This window comes from Sparus aurata, chromosome 8, assembly GCF_900880675.1.
Source record: "Sparus aurata chromosome 8, fSpaAur1.1, whole genome shotgun sequence".
In the NCBI taxonomy this organism is placed as follows: Eukaryota; Metazoa; Chordata; class Actinopteri; order Spariformes; family Sparidae; genus Sparus; species Sparus aurata.
In genome coordinates this window covers 17,742,477-17,769,803 of record NC_044194.1, presented here as the reverse complement: position 1 = coordinate 17,769,803, position 27,327 = coordinate 17,742,477, and the positions used below count along the sequence as shown (strand labels likewise).

The window sequence follows — 27,327 nt, the reverse complement described above, 5'->3', positions numbered from 1 at the left end:
CACTTGGCAATCCCCAACTAATCTAAAGACCTGCTCAGTGGCTAACAGTACAGAACACACTGTACAGTTATGCTGGACATCTCCCAGGTGTGAAAATGTGCGAGTGTTTAAAAACTGACCATGGATCTAATTCATTTCTTCTGGCTGTATTTTCTGACTCTTGTAAAATGGCAAAGAAACTCGAGTTTCCCTCTTCTTCCAAAGGCTAGAGCAAAAGTTACACTCTCCAACATGAAATACAAACGCCTGCGCACTAAACTGAGCATTTGGACAGAGCTGCTACAACACAATAATATCAGGACATTTTGGCACACAGAGTCTTCACTTATAGGGGAATTCCTTTTTTTTTTTCAAATCTGGAAATGGTTTCCCAAAATCTCACAAGGTGGGTTGTTACGGTTGTTGCCTCATCTAGATTGTCAAGATCAGTAAATAGTCAGCAGTGACTTTGGAAATAAATTCTTGGTGGCAGTTCCTCGAGGTTAACTTCAACTCTGACAAAAAGGATAGTATTTATCAAAAAGGTTTTTCCTCGGAAATCATATACATCATGTTGTCAGACACTTACCTCTAGGTTCCAGGCGTTGCGGTTGCGATATGGTTGCCAGAGCTGATTGCGGGCTGCAGCCGCGTCGAGCTGCACAGAGCAGATTGAGGAGGGAATGGCATCGTGCATCGAGTCAATTTTCAAAATAGCACAACCTGTGCAGACTCAGGATTTAACAGCACAACAAAGTCGGAAATACTTACAATAAACGGACTCAAAACAGACAAATGATGAAACGATCTAAATACGTAGCTTACTGAACCCGAGTAAAAGCGCGAAAAATAAAGAAAGCGTGACTAAGTAATCCCAATCTGAGCACGACAACAATATCAGGCAGAAATCTAGAGAGCGATTTAACTATAGCGATCTGTCATTACAGTGCTACTCCCTTTGTATCATTTATCATGATGTTACACATATGTCTAATAATATGGACTATTTAAAATAAACGTGAGATGGTAATGCATTTAAAAGACATCTGTGCCATTAAATAATGTTCTCGGTTGTAGTCAGGCAATTAATGCATCCTCCATCTGAAAAGAGAGAAAAGCTGCGCAGTGAGCTAAGTGTCAATAGCTTCGGCCTTGGAAACAGCTCTCCTCTCCAGGTGGAGAGTTGAGCCAAGGTTGAGCTCGACTGAAACCTAACAGGTTAGAACACATGGTCTCTTTTTAATGGTTTCGTGCAGCTGCAGAGAAAACAGATTCCATTTGGCAATACTCAAACTGAAAAAATTCCCAATGGCACATTTACATAGACTCTGAGCAGAAAACAGCCATCCACTACGTATTTTTTCTCCGCGAGCCGCTTGACAGGAAATAAAGGAAATAGCAGGAGAAGCGGAGAAAAAAAATGGAAACTCTACTCTCTGCAGCAGGACTTGGATTCATGTGACCTCTGGGGATTTATATTCACTCAAAACAACATAAATATAAACGCGTATATGGCGCAGTTATACCGAACGTGTAAATTTGATCCGTGTTGTCATCAGGCAGAGACCAATTCACCTTCTGCAAGAACCTCTGAAGTTAACCTCTCCGTAAGTGCTGGCACTTATTTCGGCAGGTACATAGTGTATACAGTCGACTAGGTGAGTAAGTCGGCCAGTCAGCCAGCCAACCAGTCAGTCAGGGTTGGAGGCAGGGGCTCCCCAGCGAGCGGTGCAGCTGTGCTACTGACAGATCGGTGCAGGGCAGCGTGCAGCCGGCCTCTCCAGACCTAGGCACATCAAAGCTCCCGGCCCCATAGCAAGCCCCCCTGTAGCTCCCCAGCCGGCCACTTCAAAAGACTTTTGGGCGCATCGCAGATTCCCATCAAAGGGCCTGGACGCAGCGCTCACCCACGCAAGCGAGCCAGCCAAGGAGATATGATTAAAAGCACATTATTGGGGGGGGGAGAGGTTTAGCAGGAGCGGAGTGGAGGGAAAAGAAGACAGGATATCAGGCCGAAGGGATCATTCTTTACCTTTCTCACATACTCCCACTCTACCTCTCACTCTTCATCCCTTTTACAAAATAATGCCGCTCCTGCCAGCTTCTAAGACGATCAGAGCGAAAAGATGACAGAATTTGACACAACCGCGGCGCTGCCCCTCTCTCTCATAATCTTTCTTTTTTTCAAATGCCTACTCTTTTTCTTCCCTTCTCACCCCCTCCCTTTTTCTATCCTCTCTTACCCTTCAAGGTCACGTCTCAGGTCATTTAATATAAGCCACTGGCTACACAGCCAATTCACACCTGAAATTGCCAGTCGGTAGCAGCGAGTGGCCTTGAATGGTGGCATTGTTGTCCCTGTGGGGGGCTCAGACAGCAGCACACCAGCCAGTGGGCCACAATGGGAGCCTTAAGGCCTGGAATAATTTGACTAAATGCATGGGATTTGCGAGTGCGGATTATCACCGTTCAGCCACGCAACAGACCAACCAACAAACCAATCAACCCCCCTCCAATCTGACCAGTTCAAGCAGCATTGTTTTTTCGGGTGAGAACGCTACAACTGAGCTAACGCCGACCTCACCGTTTGACTTTAGTACAGTGGCAATGATTAAAACACCAGCTGGAGCGCACACTTCTATGCACACATCCGCATTCGTTTTTTTTTTTTCAGACCAGATTTATTTTTGGAAGCCCTTTGTGTCATAACACGGGTATTTTGGGGTTTTGGCTGTACACGTGACGCCGTCAATACGCTTCTCTTTAGCCGTCCAAGACGTGCATCTCAATTTCCATTCATTTCATGCCTTGCCCCCACGTCTTCATGCAACTCGCATATTGTTGTTGTTTAAAAGTGTCTGCTGGCAAGGCTGGTGCTGCTGGGCCTTTTTTTTGCTGCTCATGATAGCTCTGCTCCCATTATCCCGCCTCATTAGAGTGGATGTCCAAAATGTCAGAAGAATGTTTTATGGACTGTTGAGAAATCACTCTCCAGCACAAGTCACCCAGTGTTCTGCCATGCAGCAGAGGGAGGGAGAGCAGAAGATAAGGGGTTTATATTCTTAAAGGGTGGGGTGGAGGGAACGGAGAGGTGGGGTGGGGGGGGCTGCCTTTAGAAGAGCTTAGGGCCCAGTGTGGCGAATTAAATAGAATGCCCAGACAGAATTAGTTCCAAGGCAGACTGGGTCCCATTCTATGAAACTCAACAATTAGACGGATTAAACGTAATAACTCAGCCTGCACCGCCGCAGCTGCATTATGGTTATCCCGGCACCCAGGGGGTCACCGTGTGTGTCTGTCTATGCGTGTGTGCCATAGGGGGATTTATGCACATATATGAAAAGTGACAACTTGGAGAGAGAATGGAATAAACTTTGGGAAAGAGAGGTAAACACGGACCCAAACATTTGGGTTTTCGCACTTTGTATTCCGCAAATGCAGCCGGCGGACATGTTGCTGTGATTTTGGGTTGTGTATTATGATTTGATTGGGTGAACTGCATGTGTCAAGGCCGAGCTTGTTGATATTCCATTCGAAGTATCATGCAAATGGTCCAAGACGTTCCGAAAAAGATAATGACGGAAAGACATTTGAGGAAAATCCAGACGTGCACGTACATTTGAGTGGAAGGAAAAGCTGTCAAATCACACTCCTCCAGTCCAAACATCACACACATGCATGCAGGCCGGAGTTGTGGCTGTCTGAGTGGCAGGTTGACTGATTAACTTACTGACTGGCTGATTTGCTGACTGACTGGGTTTTGGAACTGACTGCCTGACTGCAGCCCCCGCTACCCTGTCAACCACCTGTGTGTAAAAGGCCCTTTGTCAACGAGGCCTAATTTGATCTGACGCACCCTACACATGTGGAACAGCTCAGCAGCTCCACATACTTTTCGTCATTGCGCTGTGTGTGCGCGCGAGTGTGTGTGTGTGTCAGGAGGGGAGAAGACACGACGTAGAGAGGGAGTTGGAGAGAGAGAGAGATGTTGGCTGCGGAAGAAGTGAAGCAAAGAGAAGTACAAAAAACTTTGGTTCACCTCACGCAAACTCTGGCCTTCACCACTTCGTCTTTCTCTCACAGATCTAACACTCTCATCAACTATTCTTTTGAAGTGTTGCACACAAAGGAAAAAAAAAACAAACAAAAAAACTAGCAACTCTAACAACATCCACACTCTCATGCAAAAAAGGAAAACTGCTCCACCCAGAACCGGGCAAAAGGAAAGATTTGTGTAGTTTCACAACATTTTTTGTAGTTGTGGCCATACCTTCTATTGGGAATGAGCAGTCAGGTGATAAGACAAGCAAACGCTTCGGCCATTTTCTTCGAAATATTAAAGTACAGTGGGTCAAAGCTGGATCTGTGAGCTGGTCTTTAAACTGTGATTAACTCACAACTGACAAACACTGACTGAAGTGTAATGATTTTAATGTTTGCCTTTGTTTTCTCTTTAATATAAGTTGGCTCATATTTCATTTTCTTTAAAACCTCCTGGTGCTTTCTTACCCTGCCTCTCGTTTGCCATGTTCCAAGAACTCAACAAAAAAAACTTCAGCATAATATCAATATATGTCAAAACTGTGCTAGGTAGACAAATGGGGTGGCAGCATATCACCAGAGTAACCACTAACCGCTGCTGTTAGCCAGTTAGCTTGGTTAGCTGTACAGTTGATAGCCCTTTTAGTGGACCAAGTTGACTTTGTTTCTGTTGAGCATGTATGAAACATGTTTCACAATGAGGTAACAAAGCAGTCAAGCTTGTCTTGGTTTTGTCAAAGAGAAACAACAGAATTCAGAAGGTGTACGGCTGTATTTTCGTTTTTTATGAGGAAAATAACAAGTGTTTTTGTTTCATGAAATTTTGAACACTAAAAGCTCAGAGGGTTGCAAAATGTAGGACATTTGTTATCCGCAGATTCCTCTCGATGAAAAATTACGGGAGGACACTATTCGAGTATTACCTCTTGAAGTACAGTTGTTGAGACAGGACAGGCTGGGGCTAGCTGGTTAGCTTGCTAATTGAGTTGATGTCTCTGCAACACAATACAGTGACTTAAACAAGCTGAAAATGTAAAAGTAAAAATAAGATTCAAATGAGTATGAGTAAGATTTCCTTCCAAACAAAGAATTTCCGAACCTTTTAACAACTGAGTGTGGAAGGTAGTAACTGAGCTTTTGACGTAAAGCACGACTGCCTTTCACAGCTGCACAAGAAGTTCTTCTCTTTCCTATACATTGCAAACTTTACCTCGGCATCATCAACCCTATGAACTCTTTGCACCCGTTGTGCATAGTCAGTGTCTGGGGAACCTCCCTAATTTTAGGTGAAACAGAGCAGAGCCAGCAAAAACCCGGCAGCAGGGACAAGGCCTGTAGTGTAACAGAGCTAGTCCAGATCTGTATGAAACCTGATCAACAGACAGACTGAGCTCGAAGGAGACCGGGAGGGCTCGGACCGCTGTCAGTTCTGCTGCTGTCAGGCGCACAGACAGGTAAGTCTATCTGAAGTGTAGCAATGAGCAGAGACGTGGATGGATTTTTGGTAATGCAACAGGTTGTAAGAACCACGGGGCAGATACAGATTTGGTTGCACGAAAGCGATGTGAATGCTCTCTGATTACAAATGACAGCTAAAGATTTTCAGAGACGTTTCGCAGAGCTACAAATCATTTCAAGAGCGAAAGAGACAAGCTTTTTTTTGTTGAGTACTAATACCTTTCACTCAAGGTATTTGTTAAGTGGCTTTAAGTGTTGCTCAGGAAAAAAATAAGAAGAAGAAAAACACAGAATTCTACATAATCTAGAATTAGCTGTGGGGTGTTTCTCTTTCCTCCCGTTTCACCTCTCCCTCTCTCTCTAAGTGCCTCTCTCCCTCTGTCTCCCTACCTCTCACCCTCCCACAGGTCAGCACAGCTCTGGCCCTCTCCTGTGTATTTAAAGTAATTGCTCATGGCAGTCAAGGTGTCTGCATAAGGGCCTGTCATAAGCAATCCACTGGCATGAGTAGGGGCCTTGTGCATGAACCTAATCCAGTCAGTGAAGCCAAATGGACGGACGGAGGGGGTTAAGGAGTTGTTCAACAGGAACCTGAAAAAAAAAAAGTATTTTGTGTTGGCTCTTAATCTGCTCAAAGTAACATGAAAATGAAGCCGAGCCATTTCTATTACGTTGAAAATTATTATTTCTCCACAACTACATGCTTTTGCACAGGCACCTGAAAAAATAAATTCAGCTGTTTTCATCTGTGTTCTGTTGTTTGGGTCATGAGCCTCTCCTGTGAATTTAAAGTGCAACACACTATATTTATGGTTATTATCACCAGACTTTCCCCTTGTCCTGTTCTGCACTTGTGTCTAATCAGTACGCTGTCGTAGTGCTTTTTTTTTCTCTTTTTTTTTGCGCAAGAGAACAGGACTCCATATTTGCTTTCACACTGTGAGGGCTGTTTGCTGAAGGCCTTCGACACACACAGAAATTCCTCACCCACTTACCCCACTACCACGCCAAGTTCTGTAGCATGTTCGGAGACAGACAGACAGACAGACAGGACAGGAACTAAGGGGCCAAGACCAAACGTCGACCCTCTCTGGGGCATGGCGACTCCGGTCAGACACAGCAATAAGAAGTGGAGCCCCCGGCCCCTGTAGCCAGACTTGAGAGGAGACGACTTAAGGTCCTAAGTGTTTGGGAAACAGGCCCATCAATGTCAAAGCCTTTTATTGCTTTGGCTTCCTATTGCTTTTCCCTGCTTGGGGGTTAGTATGAATCTACTCCCAGCAAAGGCAGCGGGATGGGTTCATCTTTCATCAGTCATAACCTTGGCAATTAAGTACACACACATGAGGAATGACCCAAGATTAAAAGAGAAAAGGTCATGGGTTGCTTTAAGTGAGTTGTGAATGAGGCATTGTTGTCGTCGTTATGAGTACATAGCATCAGTGACATTTTTCCAATTACTTTCTATTTTGAGTATTTCCTTTTACGACGTCCATGTTGACACTTAAATACAGAAAATCAGTGAATAAGAGAACAGAATGTACTTCAGGGTTAGAGGTGATAGCAAATGTGGGATAATGACGTATTCTGACCAAACTAACCTCGAGAGCATGTTATAGAAACATCATACACAACCCACAAAAGTGCACACGGGTCAAATTAGCATTTGGTTCAAATGTATTACCATTTTTATATTTATATAAAATCAATATATTTATTTTTATTTGCATTAAAAATGAAAAATAAAGTTAGCAATCTAGTCAAATCTGGAATCTGGATTACTGAATATCTTCACATTCAGTATGTCACCCGTGTTCTATAATGACAGCATGGACTCAAGATGGCATGGACCCCACAAATTTCTATAAAATCTGATGACTCATGATATCCCAGCAAGTTCTGACCCGCTTCCAGAGCTTTTCGTGATTTCACAGATCACCTGGCCCTCTCCATGCCAGCTGGAGTGCATGCTGTCATTACAGCCTTATAGGATATTCTGATATTTATGGGCATTTTTTTTCACAATTCAACCTGTCACTCAAATTGTTAACCTTGTTCATCATTTGCAATGGAAATAATTGTATTATAATGGAATCCGATGCAAGATAGAAGTATTTTGACTGGCATGGACTCTACAAGTTTGTATAAAGCCTGATGAATCATACAATCCCAGCATGTTTTCACATTGGTTTTGCACAAACTTGTAGAGTCCATGTCAACTCGAGTGCATGCTATGATTAAATTAAAGCAAAAGGGGAAATACCAAATACTAACATATTCTGAATTAATTTACATTCAAATTTTCAACTTTTCACAAACATTGTTATGCTTGTTTATGATTTGTTATGAAATTAATAGTATTAAAAATTGAAAAATTGGCTGACAATAAAGGTGCAACAAGGCAATTTGAAAATGCAATTGTTTCAATTTACATACTGGCCATTCCCCTGGTGTACATGCATTATTAGGCTGACTAAATGACATTTAGTTTCTTTTGCCAAGTTTTTGCACTAAAATGTGAATGAAAACTCTTTCCAGATTTCATGGAACAAAATTGACAATTATAACTGATTGTTTCATAAACAATTTTACTGGAAACACAAAATTAATAGCAACATTATGGCTCTTTTGTTTCAGTACAAGATACTTTGTGTTGAGTAACAAATGAGGGCTTGATTTAGATTTTCATAGCAAACAAATGACCAAATGCAAAATGGCTCAACAATGATGGAAACTCAGGGCTCATGAAGTCATATTTACTAATAAAATTAAGGCAAATAACAATGTCTGCTTTCTCGTCCAAACACCGGTTTATGGAGCTACCGAGAAACACGGCAAAACACAGGGGAAAGGAAACGCTTTGGTCTGAACCCAAAACTAATAATTTAGTTAGCCCTCACATTCTGCCCAAATTGTTTCAGTGTTTGTAATCAGGAACTGATTTTTTTTTTACAGCAGTGAAATGTTTCTCTCTGTGTATCCTAAAATCCAACTATCTGCTGTGTGTCTTTCCATTTTCAAAATGCACCTAACACATCCACTCAGTCAGTCTTGATGAGGCACCCAGGATAGAGCAAGTGGACGGGCGCTGCTGGCTTTGGCACTTAACAAACAGCTTGTTTCAATGCTCTTGACAACCCTGTGGGATGAAACGCTGCTCTCACACACACACACACACACACACACACACACTCCTCTCGCCCTTGTTTTTTCCTCTCCAAATCTCAAACCCACGGGGAATCCGTTCCACCCTCCCTCTGCAGTGCACAGACATTTTCCTCTGCCCACCTCCCTCCACTCGTGTGCACAAATGACATCTTTTAAGGAGAAAGTTCTGAGATGCCTAACTCTTTACTCCATTAGAATAAGTGTGGAAAATGCAACACAGAGTCAGTTGTAGCGAACAGTAAGAGCCGACTGCTGCAAGGTTATTCTAGTACACTGCCCTGAATTTATTCTTTAAATAACACCTCTCTGGCTGAAGTTTCCTGCCTCGAGCGTTCCTTTAAAAACTTGTCTGACAAACGGTTTCTGTGAAAACGACAGATTGATCAGATTGCATCTGGTCCACTGTGGTGTGATTTGCACAGAGCAAAACATCTTAAATGGAAAGGCTAAGGCCAGCTTGTTATTTACTCCAAACCAAGGCCAAGAATAAGTAGCTTAAACGTTTGAGGGAGAAAAATATCTTTATATTCAATTACACTTGTCAAGTTGTCTAAGAAAACATATTTAAAATGTGTAACTTGAGATCTGTTTTGCATTTAAACGTGATTGTTTGCCTCGTGGTCGCGGACACTTTATATGAAACTGAAACTTTTTTCTGCGTCTATGGGTCTTGCTCTCGTCTCAGGAAACTGTCACTGAGTCCAATAATATTGTCTCCCTCGTAGAAAGGGAGGCTGGCTATTGAGTCAGTTATCTGATGGGAGGCTGGGAGATTCTGCGTGTGTGTGTGTGTGACAATGCAGGGGGTGCTGCCTGCTTGTCGCCAAGTCGGTCCTGAACCCACAGGGCGAAACTGCCGCAGGAAGAATCTGTGCCCCTGTGTACTACAATATCCTGTTTGGACTCAAGCTGCTCTCCCCACTCCTACACACACACACACACACACACACACACACACACACACACACACACACACACACACATATACGCTACTCATACATCATGCTAAAGCCCCCGGCCAAAAACATACTGCTTTGTTTTCGTTGCTTTTCTGCACACACTTCTGCAGAGCTGCTCTGCAGATCATGTGAGGCTGCTTCTATAGGCGTTTAATCTGATAGGCTGTTTGGGGGTGTAAGTAGGCAAGTGTATGCGTGTGTAGGGGCTGGGTGGGTGCGGCGGTGGACCGAGGGCTAAAGAAGTAACAATATGGACCCTGAAGTAATCACAAGTCAAACAAAGTGTTGAGGCATCTGGATTACTGGGAGGGGAGGTGCAGTGCTCAGTTTGCATTGCATGATGAACACAAGCACAGACACACATGCTGCATCCATCCCAAGAGCCAGACATTCATTTTTAGGTATCTGTTCGTCCAGTCAGTTAATGTATCACTCTGCATACAATCACAGCAAGAGAAAACAAGGCTGAGTGAACGGTCCTGTGTGCATGGACGAGCTCTGCTTCCCGTAAGCAGCCGATAAAAATTACCAAAAAAAAAAAAAAAAAAAAGGGCAGCTGGCCCAGGGGCAGATACCTCACTTCCCAACAGAGCACAGTGCATTTCCTGAAACTGACAACTGCTAGGACTTGTACTGGGGCCAGACACAACGCGAATGAGACAGACAGAATGACAGAGGGAGAGGAAGCGAGAGACAAGGGGGGAGAAGAGAGAGCAGAGAGACAATCAGAGAGAGAGTGGGTGACTTGACCTACAGCGCGGTACAATCAGGAAAAAATGCCGAAGATACTGGAGTGACATGCCAAATGGAGCTTGCAAATTCAAAGAAACACATGCAAACACGCACACTCTTGTATCTTTTCCATCAGTCCTTTGCCCCGACCGAGATAGCTCCACATTCAAAGATAAAAGCTCCTTGCTCAGAGTCTTTATCTTAAACCAAAGTGGTATCAACTGTTTTTTGGAACTGGCACACCACAGCTATTGTTCACAGTTCGACCAGAGCAGAAAGTCATACACACACACACACACACACACACACACATTAAAAAAAAACCTGAACACTGCGGGACCACAAAAAGAAAAACAGGGCTTTGATAGAGGAGGGAAAGTGTGGTTTTGTCAATTACTTTTTCATGCATCTCCACCTCTCCCGTTCTTTTTTGATCTACAATGGAAAAGTGGGATGGTTACATAATGAGTCGCAGGCAGGAGTAGAGGTTGATCGAGGGTAGCAGCGGTGATGATGGTGGCGGTGGTGGCGGTGGTGTTGATGATCTCGGTAATGGGCACACCCCGGCTTGCAGACACCAAAGTCATGAAAACAACCCCGACAAGGACATTTCCACTTGAGCTCAACCCTGCACTTATCATTTCCTTCTTACTCTCTGTGGAAATCCAGCAGAGGCAGAATTATTAAAATCTACACTCAAAAATCTGAAACAATTTAAAATACAAAAAAAAAAAAGAGTTCAGTGATTGCAGCCCGCCTGGCTGCCTGTCAGTGAGGAGAGGTGGAGGGAGAGGAGGAGTGATGTTGCTACAGCACAGCCTGCTGGTCAGAGAGGGGAGTGTATTTGGACAGATCCCCTCCTCCACACGCAGCATTACTGCTGACGTTTGGAGTTTTTCGCTGCTGTGTTATTTCAGCATTTTGGGTCAACGTGACCTCTTTATCACTAACAAAACAAGCATAAAAGAAAAAATCTGCATGTGACATTAATAAACCACATATGACAACGTTAGTCTCAGGACTTCTGTTATGCTTTATAAAGAATTCACAAACACACTTGGTGTGTTTTAGAGTGTTGCTCAAGGACTAAACCTCTTGTTCAAATACTACTGACCTCCCTGCAGTCTTGTTACAAGTTATTTAAAATGTTGTTTATTTTTTCCACTTAAAATTATTTGTCTTACTTTCAGGTGAAATGGGGACACATTTTTACATAATTTTTTCACTAACCAAAACTACATGTTTTTTTTTCAAATTGTTCTTAAACAGATGTGATCACCACGGCTGGGGCTGACATCAAGTAAATCACCTTATTTTCTGGGAATTTAGAGTTTTTAAGTTACCAGAGCTGCATTTTAAAAGACACACACAAGTATTTTAAGGACTCAAACCATTTTATAAGCTAAAAAAAAGGAGTTTTTTGAATGCACTGAAACATAATTTTACTAAAAGTGTAGGGATAATCTGGGACACACTAGTGCCATTAAATGAATAATGAAACTAACAGAAAAGGTAACCTGAATATTTAAAAAATATTATTAGAATTTTTTTTTTTTTATGTATTTTTTAATTGGTGTTTATTACAAGCATTTCTGAAATCCCGGCTACAGCAGTTTTAATTGTGGCCAAAATATGTAGAAATGATTCTGGTGATCTGTTCAGTGTGAATCAGGCTGTTTGATGTTTCACAGTTTGTTCCATCCCCCCACCCTCTGACTCAGCTTGAAACATCCACCGTACATGCACCACCCTGCCCCACATGTGGTCAACATACAGTATTTTCGTGAGCTAACTGTGGAACATTATTATCACCTCTGTCACAAGTGAATCATCTCTGATGAGATCACGCCAGTCAACTTAGCGTTGACCTCCTTTAAAAACACGTGTATTTGGAGGTTTTCTTTCATTTCCATTGTTGTCTGTATTTGATCATTCTTATATGAAGCGCATATTTTGGCGTACCGTGTTGACGCTTCTCCTCTCATGTTTGGATACTGTGGTATCTATGTCGCACCTAGAACACAGCATAGGCTTGATCTACAAACATTTAATGTTACAAATCACCCTGTTTATCTTTAACCCAAGGTCAATTAGAATCTTTAAATTTAAGGTTAAGGATTTATATCTGTATTTATGTTATGCAGCTATGGTGTGACTTCTTCCCTCTCTCCATTATACAGCCAACTGAGGCCTTCAGCAGCTGGTCAAGTTTATTCACACATATACACCCACACACACCAACACACACACAATGAACACCAACTTCTCCACGCACCATCAGGAGAGACAAACCAGGGATAGTAACATATCATACACAAACCAGTCTTTGGGGCCCCCTCAAAAAAATAATGGGTAAAGGGGCCCCTGATGGCAACTATAAATCTCCTTAAACCTCCCATAAAGGCACTAGACTGTGCATCACTGCTGCTTCAGTGTTGATGCTTTTTACACATTGATGACCACTGGCCTTATAATGTGGGTTTAATGTGCAATGTGACAACATTAAAGTTGTTGAGCTATGAATTTATGTTTTAATTGTTCTGGTTTTTAATGTAATTTATATGAAATAAAATCTAATAATGTGATCACTGGAAATAAAGAATATTAGATTTCATACATTTTTCACTGGTGTCAGAGTACTTTTAACTTGATGGCCATCAATGCTGGTTGGATGGGCCTCCCGGGAATTTTTGCCCAGGGCCCCCGACAACCAACGGCACACAAATACTCATTCAAACAAATTCAGAATATAACTATCACGGCTCATCTGATTGATCTTTATCATGACACGCTGCCCTCATATAGTATAAAGCCATTAACTGTTTTAACTCAACTCTTAAAAAAGAAAAGAAAAAACATGCAAGACATTTAATGTAATTTTATGCATTTTTACGACCCCCGGGTCGAGCAGCACTTTGATCCACAGATACCCTGTCTGACTTCCCTCCCAATTTCTCTGACAGGCTTTGAAAGAGAAGGATAAAACAGAGCCATAAAATTACAGTAGTAGGCTGGAAAAGACTTTACAGCACATATACACTTCAAGTATAAAGAGACCGGCCTTTCAGCACTAGAAAAGACTTATTTAGAGGGTTATTAGTCCCTGCATCGGCCCCTGGGGGGTCTTTCATTATGAACTGGGTTCTATATGGCTCCTATTAACAGCAGTGGGAAAAATACACTGGGGGGACTTAAAAGAAGTGTGCGCGTGCCTGTGTGTGTGGGAGTGGAGGTGACAGACACGCGGCTAAGGCTTACCTGTCCCCCCCCCCATATTGATTTATAGCTCTTCTTTCACTCCACTGCTTTACAACATCTGGCTCCAGAGGCATTTAAGGTCTTGACCGATAACCTGCCGACTGCCTCTTAATCTCCAACCACAGTAAATATATGATACAGAGCAACACACACAAAAAAGCACTCTTCTTTTTTCGCTTTAATCCTCCACATCGCTTATCTGTTTCTTCAAACTGCCAAGATGCTATCTAGTCAGAAATCCAAACCAAGACACATTGTGGTTGGATTTCTCTAAGAAGCAGAATGTGCACCAAATTCCAGTATACTCACTGTGGTGAAGCTACGAATGTGTGGCTGCGAGTGCACGCCTATAACGTTTCTACAAAGCCTGGTGATGGTGGCGCGATAGAGACAGAACGTGGGGGAACTGACTCTGGCCCCCATTGTTGTCTGTTGCAGTGGTCAAAGTGATAAAGAAAAGTTCTGAGGATGAGAGTTCAATTGAAAACAGCTTTCAGAGAAATCACATTCAATTACTCTTTGCAAAAAGGTACTACCAGGAAGGGGAAGATACTGAGGCAGGCAGATTCTCAGAAAAGTAATGCTGTGCGCTTATCTCATGGTCAGGTAACTTTCAATTGTTGCTTTTGTTTAATTCATGCAATTCAGCAAGCAGGCATACTGCAGTGTTCAACAAGTTAGTGTTTTCTATACCACACAGACTGCATTTTAAAATATTTCACAGTCAAACAGATAAATTTGCTGTATTTATTTATTAAAAGGTGCTCTACAGTATGTAGTTCGGTGGGAAAAAAAACCTCAGAAAGTCAATATTCACAATAGTAATTAAGTTATAAAACAAAACATTCATTTGATATGTTTCCATAACTGAATAAACAAGCTGCCCTCTTACCGCTTACTACTAATACTGTCTGAAGCTAGAATGGTAGCTGCATAGAAAGTTCCTGCTTACTTACTTGCTTTACTTGCACAATTCAAATGGGATCAGCAAATTATTTGTCTCGTGCCATCCTCTACCACAACATTTTTCTGAAATTAGGTCCCATGGTGACTTCGCCTGTCTATAAATGAAAAACGGCAGGAAAGAAAAAGCTATTCATACAACTTTGTAAATGAAATTGAAAGTTTTTTTTTTTTTTCCTTCAAGAAAACTGAATTCCGTGTTTTTTCAAGACTTCTGCAGAGCGGCAGGTAACCCAAAGACGTATAAAGTGTTGAAATTCCTCCATGGCAAGCCTAATATAAACCTGCAGTGAAGATATTAACAGTGCAGAGCTTTAGTTTCCATTTCACTTCCAAAATTGGGTGTTAAATGCACAGTCTAATGTAATTTTAGCTGGCCTAAATACCTTAATGTCAATGTTATATAAATAACCCACCTCTCTCTATCTAAAATAAAGTGAGCGGATATTTTAGAACAAAGAAAATACACCAGATCCCTCCCACCTCATAATGTGATCGGAGGCTGTATCCTTGATGGGATGCCAGGCGGCCCATTTTAGCCAATTCAACCTCTGCTGACCCGAGCCCAGCCTTAGTTCAAACACACAGAGAGGTGTTCATTCAGACAGGTGGGGCGGGCACTCTGCCAGGGTGGAAGCACATGTACGCATGGACACACACACTAACGCATGCACCACATTCTGAGTTCCCCTGTGGTCAAAGCGCGGGCCGCAGCGCTGTAGCTCCCCTTCAGTCAACCCCCTCTCCTTTCCAACAGGTAAACGCCCTGGCCCGGTAGCATATCCCTGCTTCTGCGTGTAAGAGGGGAGAAACCACAGGGCCCCACAGACGAGCTCAATCAACAGGCCCTCTATTCATCTCCAGGGCCGGAACACTGGGCTCTCTGACGAAGCTCCGGCACCTGGCTGCGGATGGACCCAACATCAGAGGCTGGGTGGCGGCAGCACTGGTCGCCACACCTGAATAAACCCCCCCACCCCCGGCCCACATCAAATGGCACTGCTGGCCTATTTGAAAACCTAAGAGCATGGCAGCTGAGAGAAAAAAAAAAAAAGGCGGCCAAGAGAGTTGAGGAAGGCTATAGGATTGGCTGTACAAACAGGCCACTCAGGTGCTGCTGCAGACTACTGTTTTCATTAACAGGAGTGATGAAGAAACTGAGCCCGGTGCAGGAGAGGGAGGAGGTGGAGAACGTGGCGAGAGAAATACACACACACAGCCACACACACACCTACACACACACACACACACAAAAGACGATAGAGTGTATTTATACAGGTGCCTCTAATATTGGAGCAGGGAGGGAGACACACCTCGAAGAGACAGGGAAGCATCTATACCAAGTCTGGGAGCCCTCCAAGTTTTGACTGGGTTGGGCCTTACTTTGACTTCTCTACAGCCAGAGTTAACCGGGATTAGGGCAAGTACAATCTAAATGCAGTCACATATTAATCATGGTGGATATATTTTAAACTTATAGCAGGGCTTAGCAGTAATGATTGCAACATTGCCGTTGGCAATCGTTTCGAGTAATTGGCAACCAATTCAGTGACAACCATTCTTTAAAACACAAGAATAGAACCAGTTTATGTGTATATGCAAGTATATACCGTCAATACTCTGTTTATGTTTATATGTACGTAGATATATTACAGTAAGTTTTTTTCACTATCATCTTTATGATTATATGAGGATACATGATAGCAGTAGTACCAGTATTAAAGTGAATTTAAAATGAATGTTTGTATGATCCTAACAATAAAGAAAAATTAGTAAAAATGCTAAATGTGCACCCCAATATAGACAAATATATAATATTTATTTGCTGCATTAGTAATATTTAACTATTAACCAGAGAGCAATGTTTATATGTTGGTGTTTCTATCTGTTTTAGAGACAATGTTAAATAACAAGTGACTTGCTGGACTCTCTGAGGGATCTATGACTGAGGAACACCACTGGTATTTTGTACAGACCTACCAGAAATTGAGGGTGGACACATTAACTGGTAACACTTGAGATAGAAATGTTCTAAAGTATAAGATAATGTTCATCTACGGTAATAAAACTTCTAAACAATCGTTTCTTTTTCATATAATCAGTAATAAGTTGATGTATAACTGCATGATATTCTATTTACTCAAAATATAGGTGACCAAAGTTGACAATGTTTTTAATTTTGGCAACCAGAAGTTAATGCCTGGTTATCAGCCTGGCAACAACATTTAAGGGAGCGTTGATCCTCCTTTTGTTGGCATGCCACTACTACTATTAACTGAATGAGTGCACTGGACTCTGCTCAGAAGTGTCTGGTCAAGTCAAGAAGGCACATGTTAAAAATAGTATTGCACGATCTGGGCCCTTGCACACTAAGTTGGTCCGATCTTACACCAGTACTCATATTCCTTTGACTATTTCAACAAGAAGAAAATAATGCTGTCAGGCTTTTTTTTTCTTGTATTGATATGTTGTCATAGGTCTTTTCCCAAAATAAAAACTGTATTCATAAATGTAAGGTTTTACTATGAGTTAATACATGCAAGTTTTATTTCACGTTTTTTTTTAATGTATAACAATAATTGACAAACATTTAAATGGCTTGCTTGCTATAGATAGATTCCATTAATACAATTCTCAGTTTTACTACTTAGACTACTTACTTCCTGTCCAAAATTTAACATAATTTTGCAATCACTAATGAAGATGAAAACATTTCCAAAACCTTTTTTTGGTTAAATATCCTAAAGCGACTTTAGTTAATGGGGCTTTAATAATTTAATTAAGTGCAATTATGTCGGTTCATTAGTTTAATTTGTATATTTAACCTCGACGTTATCATGCTGCAATCTATTAGGACAAACATTATTAAATAAAAACATTCAAAACGGCCAAAGTGGCTGCATGGAAAACTGAAGTCTAAAGGAAACCAACATACACAGTAATTGTCATTAATAGTGTCCCGTGAGTGTGTAATTGTTAACAGCACTCGGGCCTAATCAAAACAAACACTCCTCCAGTTTTGCTTTGCCCCTAAACAAAAGAGGGAGCAGCTATGACATCACGGCGCTACTCAGTGAGTCATGTTGTGAAAACAGCAATTTCCTGACTTCATTTTCATTTTCCATTATCTGTTTTTTTGTGGTGCATTTGTGGCGGTGAAGAGACGCTCGCACCACAGACAAAGCTGTGCAAGTCACAGGGGGAAGCTGGGGTCAGTCCGGCTCCGCCACATTTTAAACACACTCCCGAGGCCACACATAAATCATACACATTCAAAAACACACGGTACATTTGTGCTTCAGAAGTCTTTTCACTGACTTATTTTCAAATGTATTCTTTTATTATTATTATTATTATTATAATTATAATTATAATTATAATTATAATTATAATTATAATTATAATTATAATTATAATTATTATTATTATCATTATTATTATTATTAATATCGGTCTTTCAGATAGCATTAGGGTGAGTGGACTGTCATGACGTGAGCATTTTTACAGGAATGCTCTTAATTTTTTTTCCATTTGCCAGCATCCAAAGAAAAAACCCCCGTCTTGTTTCAATTCAGACTTTGGGGAAAAAGAACAAGAAAACACAAGATTATTCTATAATCTTTTCTACAGAACACACTGTCAGATAAGAGAAAACCTAACGTGAATACACCAACTTTTGGTTATGCCGGTCTATTTCTGGCACTGACTCAGTCCGGTTCATGGGTACTAACTCATGCTGATTTTGGATTGAACCCTGCTCCACCGCACCACACCAAGATACTCACTAAACCAGCATGGCGTGACAGGCTCACTTCAGTCCACCACTGTGTGCAATCCGGGTGGATTTAAGTGGAGCTAATAGAGCCGAAATGGCGCTCGTATCGTTTCCAACCACTGCACACAGAGCAGTCAATAACTGGATGCATCATGTTGGTGAGAGTATCTTTTTATTTGGTCTGGCCGGTTTATTTATGCAGTACTCGCTTGCTGAGTCGCTGGATTTTCCAAAGTGCGGTGAGAGGCCATAAAGCGGGCCATTCTCCCAGTCACTGATGGTCCGTCGCCATAAAACCCTCCCAGAACCACCAACACCACCGAGGGGGAGTAAACACTCTCGCCCCTATAAGAGCAGCAAGAGGGCCTTTATTAATGCGGGACAGGCACTGTCAAACGCACTCTTTAATTAAGCACTTCATGAAAAAGCCTTTTATTGGCTTGGGTGTGACGTATATGTCATAAATGATGGCTTTCTGATTCTCTTTTTGGCCCCTGGTAGGAGCATTCACTCCAGTGGCCACTGATCTCTCTCTGTGGAAGAACAGTAAAACTTTAAACACACAGCATCATCTTTTCTCTGTAGTAAACCATGTGTGATTTAGATTAGTATGCCCCGATCCAAACTGGAACTTGTTTTATAAGTCTAATATAAAACTTTAGTTCCTTTTTTACATGTACTTAAGTGTCACATAGCTCTCATTTAAGTTATCTATGTAACACTCGAAACTAAAAATAAAACGGATGACTTTTATTGCAGGAGACTTTGCAGATACGCTGGATATCCTCAATGTTGTGTATGTTAAAGTTAAAACATACTGGAAAAGAAACTGCAAGTCTAATTTCTCGTCTACACTGCATGGTGCAGCTTAACTCGGCTCAACTTGACACATTTTTGGGACCAGGTATTGGTCCATATATTGTTTGAAATGCACACATATGAAAACTTTATAAAGTTACGTTATAAAGTACAATATCCTTGTTACAAGCGTTTGATGGCCACATTTGAGGAATCGTTGCATAAAGTGTGTTTATTGGCCGATATGTGGAAATCGGATTTTCAGTAGTTGGGCGCTAATCTGTAGCTGGTAATCTGCAGTGACAACATCTTCAATGCAACACAAACGCAGGAATAGTGAAGGATATCAAAAGAGTTTTGTGTCCTTGAGTGAGATGAAAGACTGCTACAAAAAGGGAGAGAGTTTTTTCGAATACACCAGAGTGCAGACGACAAGACGACTCCAGATTCTGATGATTCTCTCTGACCAATTAGTTGTCTGAAGTGTGATCACACCACCTTTTAGTGTTGATCCAGCTGGCTTGGAACTTTTGCCAAACAAAAAATTCCAAGTCCCAGCATCCAGTGGAAATCCAGCTAAAGTAATGACTTTCATTTGAGTTGAAAACCTGTTGTACTGTTTGATGCTGCCACATAACTAACTGGTCACATCTCGGTTTAATGTAGTGCAGGCGAAAAAAATAAGACACGCTTCTGTTTCTTCATAGCCCACTGAAAAGGGTTAGAGCTTTGTAAGTCAAAGTTCACCACCAGACGTTGGTGGGCAGCGTTACTCTTCAGGTTCAAATGGGAGACAGTGGTAGTGATGCTTTCGCTTGCAGTCAATGATGCAACAGTAAAAACAACATCAAGATCTTCTGCAATAAATTAAGCATGTTCAGAAAAAGAGAAAAGAGCTGTTCAGCCTGAAATTAGATTTATCTTTAGTCTGTAACAGTGACATGTCAACTAGAAACATCTTCCTTAAGCCCACACCTGAAAATGTTTCAAATAATCACATGGTAATGTTTACCGAATGCAGACACAGCACAAACGCAGCGATGTGCATCTGTGTTGAAGTTTTGAGGAGAGAGTCCTGCACACACTGCAACAATCAGACCCCGATGTCCCCGTCCAGCACAGTGCCTGCAGAAGTAGCTAGTTTCAATTTTGACTGTGCTACGCTGCCAACTTGACTGTAGCATTTATGTCGGTTGTATTTTGGGAAAGTGAGAGCAATTAAACTAATTCTAATACGTCCTAGTGAGTAAAGGTAGAGTGGAGGTCAGCAACCACATAAAAAGCCTGGAGTCTGTAATGAGATTAACTACTGAATCTATCCATGCACAGCTCTGCTGTCCAGAGAATATGAATCAATGTGTGGCTGTTTTACTGTTTCTGTCTTTTTTATGCTCTAGAAACTGGCAGAGTGTCAAGAAACTGGGCCACAATTTGTTCTTTTCTTTCTTAGTTTCTTTCACTATCTTTTCATACAGCAGCAGCGCCCGGGCAGCTTTTCTTGCTGCAGGGCAGGAGGCCACGGGTCTTACCCCATCCGTTTGTGTGCGTATGTGTGTGCGTGCATTTGTGTCTTGTGTATGTGCCCGAAATGGGGCCCTTGCCTCGCCGAGTTTTTCATTCTAATACTTGGCAGTAAAGCCAAAAATATTAAGAGGATTTATTGGATATTTTCACACTAGATTCACAGCTGAATCTAGCATAAAGCCCCATAAAATAACTTCTTAGTCAGCACATGTTTTGGAGCACAAGGCTGAGGAGAAGGGGTGGATGCTGCATGGAGAAGGGGGGGAGGACGTGTATCACAAACATTTGTCAAATTGACAATATTCAAGGTTTAAAAAGACTCCTGTGACAGAGAGCGGGGAACACATTTCTGATTTTTTCCTCTTGACTGAACACCATATGTCCGAAACACCCCTCCGTGCCATCAATATCAGAGTACAGTGCAGAAGACATGCACACAGAGGCCACACAGACAAAAAGTCAATTTGTTGTTCAGAGCTCTGCACAAAAGACGCCAGTTGCTCAGCAGAGAGAGGCCCCTACTTGAAGAAGTCAGGCCGTGATGCATGTGTCTCTGCCTGCGGTCCCTCCTGTGGCGCTGCAGTGGGTTTTTCATTGTTTATCTCCGGCTAGCTTGTAGGAGGGGAACTAATTAAGAGCTGTCTGCAGGTGGCCCATGCAGGCTTTTACAGGTCGAAAAGGAGACGAGAAGGAGAAGGGAAAAACTGGCCGCACCCAGCAGGAGGAAGGGGCAACTGCCTAAGGTCACAAGATGATAGACATGACTGATCTGGTGCTGCCGGACAGAGAAGAAAAACAGGAGAGTTCTTTTCTCTTCTGCGTCCACGGAGAGGCAGAGAGATGAGAGGCCAAAAAGAGAGAGAGAAAAAGAGAGAGAGATACGACACAATCACTGCAATCAGCTAAACAAGGCCTTCCTCTGTTTGGGGCCGAAGAAGTGCACTTGGAAACATTTACTCATTCTCCAAGAGGGTAAATGTCAATCTGCTTTGGGGTTGATTTAGAATCAGCGGCCCCGCTGGGGTTTGTTATGATTTCATTCAACAGTTAATCAGTAAATCTCAGAAATACACATCCTCAAAGTGAACTGCGGTACACACACACACACTGTATCGCACCAAATCAAATCGTAACGAAAATCAAGCCTCATTTACACAGGGTCAAGTAAACAAATAGTGAGGGACTAGTGTTTACAGTCAAAAGGGAAGGGCTGTGTTGACAAGTGTATGCGCTTTTTGTTCTGTCTGTTTGAGATATCTCATAAAATCCAACAAATCACCGTGAGCTGGCTTTACACAAACAAACAAGGCAATAATAAAGATTTATCTTCACAGAGGGGGACAACGTGTGCTTGTGTGTGTTTGTGGAGTCGGTGTGTGTGTGTGTGTTTTGGGTTCAGAGGAGCAGAAGACATGATTGCGTGCGGACGCTGGCCTGAACCACTTCCTCTTCAGAAGCCCAGAGACGTCACAGCCAGCTGTATTGATGCCTCTCACACGTGAACTAACACACACACACACACACACGCACACTTTGGGGGGTAGTCTGCTCTCGCAAAGCCAAACAAACAGTTGAAGTTCCAGCCAGTGCTGTGACAGAGATATAAAAGTGGTAGAGGCAGCAGAAACGTGGAATAAAGGCTGTTTGAACAAGCATCAAATTTAAACTAAGGAGAGCTCCAGCTCATGTCAAATCAGTGTGGCGATAGGGTGTGCACATGCAAGTCACCTCAGGCAACATGGGTGTATGTGGCAGCCAGATAAGGATGCCAAATGACAGTGTTGTCCTTGATGGCGTGACACCAGGGGCAAAACAAACCAGCTGTTATGGGAATGTGGCCAGCACAGCCCAAATCTGAGCCTGGCTGTTACAGCTGAGTTATGGGCACAGAAGCACTGCAACGGACACAAATAGACACTCTCTGTCTCTGCAGCTGGAATAGACGCCGTCTTAACCACACACGTGCAAACGGTAAGACAAACGCAAACAAAAAAATTTTTCAGATGATTCCTGGATTTGTTCAGGAGACATTAATAATAATGAATTAACTGGCAGAAAATCTGACTACAAGATCCAAGTGTGATGTAAAATGTTATAAAAACAGTTCAGCATGTTGTTGACTATAAAAACTAAAGGATTGCGTTAAATGTGCAATCAGCAAACAGGCTCCTAAAACAACAGGCTATAGGCAGTTTTGTGGCATATTGTACCAGCATGTCAACTGCATACTGTAAAAGAGTAGCGCCATCTTCTGTTAGGAAAACAACGGCCGGATTACCACTAGACATAACATGCTTCTTTTCATCTTTTCACAGAGTATTCAGTGACACTTTAGGAGCACCTTAGGTTTCAGAGTCCCCCTTTTTGACAGTAATAATTAATGTTGCTGGTGTGAAGATGCAGCATGTTATCTTGCAGTTGTGCAACAGTTTCAAACCATCAGGGGTTCACCCCCACATTTCTGAACGGAAGATTTTTAAATGACTTTTTTCTTTAACTTTTTAACAACCCTTTTTCGGTTTGTATGATAGTGATACAGCTGAAAAATAAATCTTCCCTGATACAAGAAAGGTAATTACACTTTTAGACGCCAAGTATGTACGGACACCACATGTGTGAGGACAAAAGTTTGGCTATGGCGGGACGTTTTGAGCAATATGTTCATTTTAAAAATGAAAAACAGCCCAGAAAATTAAATATGAGAGACTGTAATCACATTTTCCAGGGGTGGCGAACATATCAAATGTTAAATGATTAATAAAAGTTTGGGTAGTGGCTAGTCATGGTCTCTATGGTATGTACAAGATGACGTTTTCCATGGTCCCCGTTTTGCAGATAAGATCAGGGTGGATGGAAAGATGGAAAGGTGGAGTAAAGGGGAAAAAAAGAGAGCAGAAGAAGAGCAGCGAGCGAGCCAGTACAGCGACTTGACTGGAATTAATTTTCTGTGTGGAGAAAGAGTGCCGCGGACGGGCAGGTCAAAACACTGCAAGAGAGAGGGGAAGAGTTCTGCTTCCCAGAACTGTTGTTTTACAGTTGAAGTTTATTTTAATATTTTAACCGGAGTTAACTAATTAGATTACTATCCATTAGACATTTCGAACTACTCTAAAAATTGGGGGAAACACGGTAATGTTTTCAGCCCATATAGTAATGACTATGTGTGCTTGTGTACAGGGTGGTTAAAGTGTTTGTATTCAAGAGGACAGAGAGAGGAGGCTCTCGACTTAAGAAGAAAAGCCAAAGGGCCAGAGACGGAGCCAATGACTAGTTATCAAAAACCGGTATCAGCCCTGAAAAAAATGCAAACTGTCTACCTCTGCAATACAAATAGCCTATAAAGGCCTTGTAAGATTGGTCTGAAAATAGAACCACCCAGAGGAAATAAATGATTGTAAATAAGTTTCTGATCAAAATAGAACCTGTGAGTCATTATGGGAAAACCAGGTAATAAAAATAACCCTCTAACAACCTAACATGAACTAAAATATAGGCAGTTCACAACTGCTTTTTTCCTTATGGAATAAAAGACAAATCTACAATGCAAGCACACACAAAGTACAAAATACGTTCAAATAAAAGAAATACTGCATGCCAATAGGTCAAAGAAGAACATAACACCCACACTGCATCTCAAAGCACCACCTGAGGCATTAACAGGTGTGACAACTCCCTGAGAGGAAGAAAACCATATCAATTATCAATGAAAGGGAACAACAGTATTTACACAACATCAAAAACACCCCCCAAAACCTGTTGAAATGTATAATCTTCTGCATTAAATCCTATGGGACATTCAGTCACCTAATCTGGATGCAATGACGCAACATGACTCGGTCCCAGTGGGAAAATCACTCTAGTAGTCTCCCACTACTGGGATTAAGCCAATGACATGTTGTCTGTGCAAAGCCTTTTTCACATTGCTTCTGTGTGAAACACTTGTAGTAACTGTTGATAGTGTAAACGTGTGAAAACCCCGTGTACTGGTCTGCTGATACTGGTTACAAGACGGGAGTTAGTGGAGAAATAATGGGGAGTAAATGTTTTCTGTAGCCGTCATTAACACGCCCCGCTGCAGCACGATAACCCAGGAAACAAAAAGAAAACCTAATCACATTAGAGGTACATTTTGGTTCACATTAAGCCAACTTGTATGAATAAGCAGGTCAGCAAGAGGGAGGAACATCATCATCACGCATTCACAATTCACAAAGCAAACCAACAGCAGTGAATTCTCAATCCTACGAGGGCATGTGGTGACAAGCCATCCAGTACCTTAACATGCTCTCCAACCTATTGAGAGGGATTTCTTTGACATTTCCCCCAAGACTAAAGGGATAATCCCCTTTATAACTCTCTGTACCTGATATGGCCTTGGCCCTCAACAGTCTATTTAACCCTCGAGAGAGTTCAACAAAACAGCTTCACTTAGAGAGCAGCTAGAGGGGCTCTCTGGTCTGACAAAAGGCCTTTGGCTACGATGACGAGGAGGGAAATCTGTATTATATGTGTCGAAGAATGGAGGTCAGTGCAGGGTGATGGATCGGAGGGAGATGAGGGCTTCGGAAAAGAGAAAAGAAGAGGGGACATTTTTTTGGAGGACTTACTGAGTTTTTTGGGTCACCACTGGCAGGGGAAGGTCCTCACTCATGTAGTCGAGCTCGTCAGTTAAGCTGTTGGCGCGGGAGATGTCGATGGACGTGCTGTTATCATTGTTCCTCCTTACTGAAGACAACAAATACAACAGATATTATTTTTTGATAAACCCTATACAAGTTCAAATCTGCTGATTTATTTTTATCATTATTATTTTGGTTGGAAAGAAAACATTTAGATGCAGAACTCTAAAGACGTAATTTCTCATGTGAAGATGAATGATAGTTTGAAATTTCCAGAGAAATGACAAGGTCGTGGTCGAGGGCAAATACAAATGGTAGGAGTGCAAATATATTTAAGTGTGAGGGTGAGCGAAAGCAGACACGAAGAAACAGAAAGATACCTGGAGAGCTAGGGCAACTCAGAGTAAAAGACGACCAAGAATGGTGAGGAGGGCCTGATAGCATGCAAAAAAAAAAATCAAAATCAAAAGAAAAAACAAGAAACAAGGAGAAAAAGAAGAAAGGACAAAAGCTGAAACAAACACCTGTTTTATTAGTGAGTTTCTTGATTGTTCAATTGCTTGGTGTACAACAAATATGTATACAAGGGGCACATAGTTCTCCTCTACCTGTAAAGCTCTTATCTAATAGTTTTAGTGTGAATTGCTGAGTTTTGGGGAGATTTTTGTCTCCTTTTGAATTCAATGGCACGAGCTGGCACGAGCTGGCACTCTCGTTTAGCTTGTAGTGCTTAAGTGCTTGCAAAAACAAAAAAGAACTCACATCACCGCGCAGAAGGAAACTTGCACCTACTCATGGACAAGAGGCCTGTGACAGAGCCGGACGTCAACATTAATGGTGTCCTCCTTTGCTGAGTTCTAACACTAACTAGCTTAGTTAGCTTAGCTGTCCCGCTGGCACGGATAAGTTGGCGCCAAATGCAGCGGACAGCGGGCAGGAAGATCAGTGGATGATATTTTATTCAGGATCAAGGCAACACAGCGAACAGGGAAACACGACAGCAGGATAAGGGAAACTCAACAAGGAGTTAGCATGACTGGACCGGACATAAATACAAACTAAACTAACGAGAGGTTAGGTGCAGGTGGAGAGAGGCAGAGAAAAACACAGGTGAGGGTAATGAGTGGAAATCACTAGGAACAAGGAAGGAGATGATAGGCTGGAAACACACAGGGAACAGGTCTCAGCTAATTAGACAGATGTGGAGATAAAAATCAGGCTGATAAGGAGCAACACAAAAGAACAGGAGGGAAAACAAAAGAAAAACACATTTAACACAAATGAAATGAAACTGAAATGACAGGGCCACGACATTAGTTATCTAGTCTCTCATCCCTGACTACTTGCACGCTTTTTTCTGCACAGTAATAGGGTGTAGTTAGGTAGAAAAGAAAATTCCTGCATGAAAGTTCCTTCATAAAAATTGGATTTTCATGATTTCTGGAAAGAGTTTTTCAAGTGCTTTTTTTTTGTTTTGGCACTTTGAGGACCACAAGCCTTGCTCCATCTAGTTTCATTTTGTTCGAGAGAAGACAGACGTCCCTGCAGCCAATCCCTCCAAATTACAGCACCTCCCACCAAAACAGTCTAAATGGATGAATAGCACAAGAGGTAAGAAGAAAAATATGTATTTTATGTGTATTTTTTCCTCAAAAGGATGCAAAACTTTCACATATGAGAAAAAATTAAGTGATTCCAGAGTTGAGATTCATATTTTTGAACAATTTATGCATGGAAAACAGAGATTGCAGCGCTCCAGTTCAACAGTGCAGCTGGCTGGCTGCTGGCTCGGCTAAAACAACAGCAAAGAATAACATGTGTAGCTGGGTCTTGACCTGCAGTCAGACTGTCAGAGTCTGAGGTTGACAAGTCTCTCCTCCAAACCACCAGGCCCCCATTGTGATATAAAGAATGGAGGCAAATCTGTGCCCAAGAACAGAATGACCATGCCAATTCAAGCAAAATCCATTCAACCTCTCTTGTGCTCCATCATCGAGTTTGTTTAACATTGTCCAATCCGGAAGCAGAGACAGCAATTGAGAGAGGGAAGGAG

The 27,327-nt window shown here is 42.0% G+C and overlaps 1 protein-coding gene across 2 annotated transcripts in view; it reads right to left on the bottom strand.

Annotated features, from left to right (window-relative positions):
• kcnq1.2 (potassium voltage-gated channel, KQT-like subfamily, member 1.2) overlaps nucleotides 1-27,327 on the bottom strand; it is a 177,892-nt gene that overhangs the window by 115,614 nt on the left and 34,951 nt on the right. Inside the window, exons 13-14 of one of the 2 annotated variants that reach the window (XM_030427196.1) lie at nucleotides 25,655-25,708; nucleotides 25,263-25,380 (exon numbers count right to left, since the gene is read on the bottom strand). In XM_030427196.1, coding sequence (XP_030283056.1) covers nucleotides 25,263-25,380; nucleotides 25,655-25,708 — 172 coding nt within the window. The remainder of the gene's footprint in view (nucleotides 1-25,262; nucleotides 25,381-25,654; nucleotides 25,709-27,327) is intronic. The other variant, XM_030427197.1, reaches the window with a different exon arrangement.